This window comes from Rhinopithecus bieti, unplaced genomic scaffold, assembly GCF_001698545.2.
Source record: "Rhinopithecus bieti isolate Rb0 unplaced genomic scaffold, ASM169854v2 scaffold_5497, whole genome shotgun sequence".
Taxonomy (NCBI): domain Eukaryota; kingdom Metazoa; phylum Chordata; class Mammalia; order Primates; family Cercopithecidae; genus Rhinopithecus; species Rhinopithecus bieti.
In genome coordinates, this window is record NW_016805006.1 from 590,026 (window position 1) to 597,175 (window position 7,150).

Genomic DNA, 7,150 nt, shown 5'->3' on the forward strand with positions numbered 1-7,150 from the left:
AAAAAAAAAAAAAAAATGTTGGCCCCCCCCCCCCCTTTTCGCCCAGCTTTTTTTTTTTTTTTTTTTTTTTTTTTTTTAAAGACAGTCTTACTCTGTCACCCAGGCTGGAGTGCAGCAGTGCGATCTTGGCTCACTGCAGCCTCTGCCTCCCGGGTCCAGACAATTCTCATGTCTCAGCCTCCGGAGTAGCTGGGACTATAAGCACGTGCCACCACACCTGGCTAATTTTTGTGTTTTCAGTAGAGATGGGATTTCACCATGTTGGCCAGGCTGGTCTTGAACTTCTGACCTCAAACGATGCACCTGTTGTGGCCTCCCAAAGTGCTGGGATTCCAGGTGTGAGCCACTGCACCTGGCTGTTATACACTCAGCTTTCTTATGGACAGAGATGTTTCAGAGCCTGGAAAATTGGGAACAGAATGACCATTTGTTTTCTCACTTAACAAGAGTAGAAGGTCTATCTCTAGAAAGGAGCTCAGTTAATGTTTGCATATACTGTGTTCAGAGGTCAAGGCAGGGGAGCTGACAGCAGGACCAAGAGGAATATCAAAGGCCAAAGCAGGAAGAAAACAAACAAAAGAAATTGGGCTAGGCGTGGTGGCTCACGCCTGTAATCCCAGCACTTTGGGACGCCGAGGTGAGCAGATCACTGAGGCCAAGAGCTTGAGACCAGCCTGGACAACATGGTGAAATGCTATCTCGACTAAAAATACAAAAATTAGCTGGGCATGGTGGCGTGCACCTGCAATCCCAGATACTTGGGAGGCTGAGGGAGGAGAATCATTTGAACCTGGGAGGCAGAGGTTGCAGTGAACTGAGATTGAGTCACTGCACTCCAGCCTGGGTGACAGAGTGAGACTCTGTCAGTCAGTCAATCAATCAATCAATCAATCATGTTATAGCAAGAAAGGTTAGGGTAAGAGGGTGGGCCCAGTCCATAAGAGATGGTAAAGGCCAGAGGGGTATGTAATATTTTAAGGGATAAAGTAACAGTACACAGGAGAAAAGAATTATGAGCTAGTGTCATAGTGGAGGATGGAAATAGGCCTGGACTTCAGGAAAGACTAACACATGTGAGCTGTATGATTCCAGGCATGCGTTTCTGATTCCTCATCCATAAAAACGGAAAAAAAATACAACCACATAGGACTGTTGTGAGGACTGCAGTAAATGTAAAAGACCTGACACATAGTGAGTGTTCTGTACGTAATAGGTGTGTTCATGTACATGTTCTTAATGACAAATATGTATGCCTTTATACCACTTGAGGCATCATCATAAATTTTGACTATCACAATGATCCTGAGAGGTCACAGAGGTACTATCCCCCATTTATGGTGGTGAAACTGGAAGCTCTGAGAAGTTAAGTGACATGTTCAAAGTCTCTGAGCAACAGATCTGGAACAAGGGTTTCTAATTCTTCCCTTGGAGCTCATTCTATCAGCTCACACATTGTTTCCCTCAGCAGCACCTGCAGTGGAGAACTTTTTTGTTTTTTTTTTTTTTGAGACAGGGTCTCACTCTTTAGCCCAGACTGAAGTGCAGTGGCGCAATCACAGCTCACTGCAGCCACAACCTCCTGGTTGAAGTGATCCTACCACCTCAGCCTCCTGAGTAGCTGGGACTACAGGTGCGCACCACCATGCCCAGCTAATTTTTTGTCAAGATGGGGTTTTGTCATGTTGCCCAGGCTGGTCTCAAATTCCTGTGCTCAAATGATCCACCCACCCTGGCCTCCCAAAGTGCTGGGATTACAGGCATGAGCCACTGCGCCTGGTCAAGAACTGTTATATGTGTAAACCACTTCTATCTTTCCTACCATTTTGAGAACTCCTGTCACCTTCAACCAATGGTATTTAAAAATCCTTCCCACTGCTTGGAGTTTGGTGGTGGTGACGATGAGTCACCCTGTATACGGGATGGCACATGGAAGCAAAAAAAGTTGATAGTAGGTCTATTCTCTCTTAGCATGGGCACAGCTAGGAAGTTGAGGAGAGAAGATGGGAGATACCAGAAGTGTTCAGCAAAGAAGCACCTGATCATTTCTGCCATCCTGAGACGTCATACAGAGGATGCCATCAGTGGCCCTGCTTATCCTGCCAGAAGGAGTCCTATCAGAGGCTCTGTCAAACCCGCTGTCTCTTTCCCTTCCACCCCTCGCAGCCTCTTTGCTGAGGACGGCAGAGGTGCTCCTGGAATCTCCCTGTCCCAGTGTGAGGGCAAGGCTGCAGGTGTGTTTCAGCAGGCACTGGGGTGAAGGGGCCAAGCCCTTGGAGGGTGAGGTCATCTCTGGGCTCTTAGGAAGCTGCACATCTTGTCCACGTTGACAGCACAGCTATCATTCATCTGACCAGCCCAGGGGTACCCCATCAGATGAGCTGGCCCTTTGAGTCCCATTACAGGGGAAAGGGTCAGTTTCAAGCGAGGAGAAGAAGCTCACTTAGCGCAGGCTGTTTGCAAAGGACAAAATACACACGCTTGGCAACAGAGATCTTTTGTTGAAGCAGTGCTCTGCTATTTACAAAGCCCTCTCACATTTGTTATTTCAGTTAACTCACACATACCTCAAATATTGGTTAGTGTCCACTATGATATGTGTCAAGCACTGTACAAGGTTCAGAGTGAGTTTAAAAAAAAAAAGAAAGAGGAACTTATGTGACTTCACCAAACTATGGGAAGCAGCAATGATCACCATTGTATAGATTTCCATCTTACTGAGTTTCAGAGACATGAGGCACCTGGTTCTAAGTGCAACTGTCTTTGCAGGTTATCTCCTGGGGATCCTTGCCTTCAGGGCTGCCTCCTGCCCTAAATACCATTTTCTAAGAATGAGTTCAAGTCTTACCTGCTCAACTACTGAAGGTATAAAGACTACTATTGCTCAAACTCTAAAGGCACAAAAGGTTCTCTATCTTTCCAGGTGAAGCTGATGAAAGCTAAGCACTTACTCAAAAAAGGTGTGCTTGCACACACAAAATTATGCAAGCAATTTTGGGGCATCTATGGATGCCTCTGAAACCCACTTGTGGACCCCAGGTTAATTAGATCATTCCTGTGGCCTTATTTCTGTACTGCCTTACACTGTTCACATAAACTGCTTTTTTAACTAGTTTAAAAGCTCCCGAGGGCATGAATTCCTCCATAATGAAAATAGGCACAGAACTTTGTACATCATGCTTGCTCAAAACAGGTTCGTGTATTGACTGATGATGAAATTTGACAGTCACTTTAGAGTCAACACCCTTTGGGTGGGGTACCAGAGCTTGAATATCTAGGGTCAGAGTAGGCAGAAAGTGGAGTTAAAATTAAAAGAGAGGAAGGAAGAAGAAGATAAGTGAGCAGAAAACAATGTCACGATTTTACTCTACTGCCTTCTGTGCACTTATTTTAGATTTGAAGATCCTGGAAATTGGAAAAAACAATCTGTCTAGGACGGCAGAGAGAGAGAGCTGGTCTCATCCAGGTGAGCGCCCCGAATCCTGCTTCCCAGCTTGGCATCCTGTGTTATACTCTTTCCCCAGAGGAGAAATGGGTCAGGTTCTTGGATTTCACAAACCCATTAAAGGTGTGCTGTGACAGCTGGCAAGCTGGTAGCTCCTGGGGAGGCTGGGGGAACATGTGCTTTGCCTTTGTATACCATTGTTAAAGGGGCAAGGAAGCCTAGGGACTGCAGGTGGAGGGGGACAGGTAGGATGCTCCTCTAAGCTGATAGCGTCTAATCACACTCTAGCTATTTAAGAGGCTGTGGCACAGCCTCCGCTTTGCATTAATGAGGTTCTGCCCAGGTCTGGACTTTGCTGAGAGCCTGTTGATCAGATTTCTAACCACCAGGGAGGCCAGATAGCAAAAGCAAAACCGGCATTAAGCAGTGCTTTGCAAGATGTAAGCCCTCCTGGGTGAGAGGTTGTGATGGTGACGTCTACAATAACTAAGAAATGATCCCAGGCATGATAAGGGGAACCAGTGTAGAGGGAAGCCTCCTTGGCAAGCTTACCAAACTGCTCACCAAACTGAGCTTAAGACTGCGGCTGTGGGGAGCACCCTTTTCTCCACACTACAAGTTGGTTCCTATAAAGCACAGGCTGAGGACATTAGCTCTTCTTGGTGCAATGGTCAATTTCATATGTCAGCTTGACTGGGCTAAGGCATGCCCAGATAGCCAGTAAGGCTTATTTCTGGGTGTGTCTGGGAGGGTGCTTCTGGAAGAGATTAGCATTCGAGTTGGTAGACTGAGGAAAGAAGATTGCCCTCATCATTGTGGGTAGGCATCATTCAACTGAGGGCCTAAATATATTAAAAAGGTGGAGGAAAGGCAAATTTATTCTGTTGGAGTTAGGATGCTCACTCCTGCCCTTGGACGTTGGTACTCCTGGTTCTCAGGCCTCTGAACTTGGACCAGGACTTAACGCCATCAACTCTCCTGGTTATACACCACCAGCTTTCTTGGTTCTTCACCTTCAGACAACAGACAGTGGGACTGCTTGACCTCCATTTCCAATTCCCAAAATAAATCTTCTTATATCTGTGCATGTCTGTAGATATCTCTTTTATTAGTCGTTTCCTTGGAGAACCCTGACTCATATAATTAGCCATCAGATGTGTCCACAGGTATATTATATATACCACAGCTATATTATATATTATACCTGTGAACACATCTGATGGCCAATTATATGAGTCAGGGCTCTCCCACAGTGAGAGAGATATAGATATAGATATATATCAGATATTATATTATATTATATGTGTGTCATATCGCATGGTCCTGAGCCAGGGAGGAGGAGTTCAACAGCAATTGGACTAAGAATTTCTTTGCAATCTAACATAGTTAGTTTGACAAGGAGGCCATTTTCACGATTGCAATGTATGATTATAATGCATACTTTAAATGTTAGAACATAGATTATAAATCAAGACATTTAGGTCATAACTGGAACTCTCTCATTAATTTTTCTGGTTACTCTGGGCAAGTCACTAATCCCTCTGGGTCCAATATGTATATATATGTGTGTGTGTTTATATATGTGTATATAAATTATATATGTGTGTATACATGTGCATATATGTGTATATATACACAAATATATATAATACACACATACATGTATGTAATTATGTCATATGCATTACGTCATGACTAACAGATTAGTTCACTGTGGGAAGGCAGCTAGGGTGAGAGGATATGAGGACCCCATCTGTCCCTTTCAATCCTTTAGATTGGTTCCCAAGATAATAGCCCTCCCATATCCATAGGTAGAGCAAAGGGGCCTGAACTCCAGCAATCTTTTATGACTCCGATTATCCAATGTTCACCAAACTTGTGACAACCAGTGAACCATGTTTGTCCCATATGCATCCCCTTGGCTGTGGGGTTTGGGTTTTGGGCATTAGGTTATTCTTAAAGGATACCACTCATGTTTAGAAGTGAACTGAGTGGAGAAAGGAAAGGCACCAATACAGCAAAGAAATGCCTTCGCCAATGTTGAAAAGCCAGGAGACGCTGACGTGCCAGGTGTGGTGACAGCACGCACATCTGTTCTCACAGGCCCTCAGGGACCCCAGTGAGAAGGAACTATTCCTTAGTTAGAAGTCTATGAGCAGACTGCCGGGTGTGGCCAACATGGTCCTGAGCCAGGGAAGAGGGGTTCAACAGCAATGGAACTAAGAATTTCTTTGCAATCTAACATAGTTATTTTGGCAAGGAGGCCATTTTCACAATTGCAATGTATGCAATTGCATAATGCACACTTTAAAGCTTAGAACATAGATTATGTCTAGGTCATAACTGGAACTCTCCCATTAACTTTTCTGGTTACTCTGGGCAAGTCATTACTCCCTCTGGGTCTTTTTTTTTAAATTATTATTCTTTTTCTCTCTCAGCAGAATCATCCCTCTAGGTCTTAATTTCCCCATTTATGACACAGAAAATAAATAAATGATGCCCATCTAAGGGGTTCACATTGGCACTAATAGTTTCAATGTCATTAATAATAATATACTTCCAGAAAATGGTGTCTGATATTTGAGGTATCCTAGGGTAAAAGCTACCAATTTCATTTTCTACAAACCAGATAACAATCAGCAATTATACCATAAGAGTCTTGTTTTTACCCAATTAAAGGCATATGTTAAGCAGAAGACCTGGGTTCAAATGCCAGTGCTTGCTACTTTCTCACTGCATGACCTTGGGAGAGTCATTTCCCCTCTTTGAACCTTGCTTTCCTCATCCACTGCAATGGGTAGAACGGTGCTCCACCCCACCCGACCTCCCAAAAGATATGTCCAGCAGGAGCCTCAGAATGTGGCCTTATTTGGAAATGGGTCCTTGCAGATGTAACTAAGGATCTCAAGTTGAGATCATCCTGGATTTAGGGTGGGTCCTAAATCTGATGACTGGTGTCCTTAAAAGAGAAAAGAGGGGATCAGAGACACAGAAGGAAGAAGCCCATGTGAAGACAAAGACAGGTGTGAGTTATCCTGCCTAAGCCAAGGAATGCTAGGAGAGGTGAGAAGCCAGAAGAGGCAAGGAAGGACAGCATGGCGCTGTTCACGCCCTGATTTCAGAATGCTGGCCTCCAGAAATACAAGAAAATGCATCTGTTGTTTTAAGTCACCAAGTTTATGGTAATTCCTTAAAGCAGCCTAGGAAAATAATAAACCTATAAAACAGGGAAACAAACATTTGGCTTCCAGGGCTGCTGTGAGCATCAGATCAGACAGTATTAGGAAAGACTGTATTAAACAAAAGTTGGTCAGGCATGGTGGCTGACGCCTGTAATTCCAGCACTTTGGGAGGCCGAGGCAGGTGGATAACCTGAGGTCAGTAGTTTGAGACCAGTCTGACCAATACGGTGAAACCCCATCTCTACTAAAAAATATAAAAATTAGCCGGGTGTTGCCGGGCGCGGTGGCTCAAGCCTGTAATCCCAGCACTTTGGGAGGCCAAGACGGGCAGATCACGAGGTCAGGAGATCGAGACCATCCTGGCTAACACGGTGAAACCCCGTCTCTACTAAAAAATACAAAAAAAACTAGCCGGGCGAGGTGGCGGGCGCCCGTATTCCCAGCTACTCGGGAGGCTGAGGCAGGAGAATGGCGTAAACCCGGGAGGCGGAGCTTGCGGTGAGCTGAGATCCGGCCACTGCACTCC

The 7,150-nt window shown here is 44.9% G+C and overlaps 2 protein-coding genes across 2 annotated transcripts in view; one reads left to right on the forward strand and one right to left on the reverse strand.

Annotated features, from left to right (window-relative positions):
• The window catches only part of LOC108528845 (uncharacterized), a 6,312-nt gene extending 1,785 nt beyond the window's left edge, over nt 1–4,527 (forward strand). Inside the window, exons 2-3 of the mRNA XM_017870827.1 lie at nt 3,392–3,463; nt 4,337–4,527. Coding sequence (XP_017726316.1) covers nt 3,392–3,463; nt 4,337–4,485 — 221 coding nt within the window. The 3' untranslated portion in view covers nt 4,486–4,527. The remainder of the gene's footprint in view (nt 1–3,391; nt 3,464–4,336) is intronic.
• BCAS3 (BCAS3 microtubule associated cell migration factor) overlaps nt 1–7,150 on the reverse strand; it is a 749,063-nt gene that overhangs the window by 28,664 nt on the left and 713,249 nt on the right. The gene's annotated exons all lie outside the window — the stretch shown is intronic.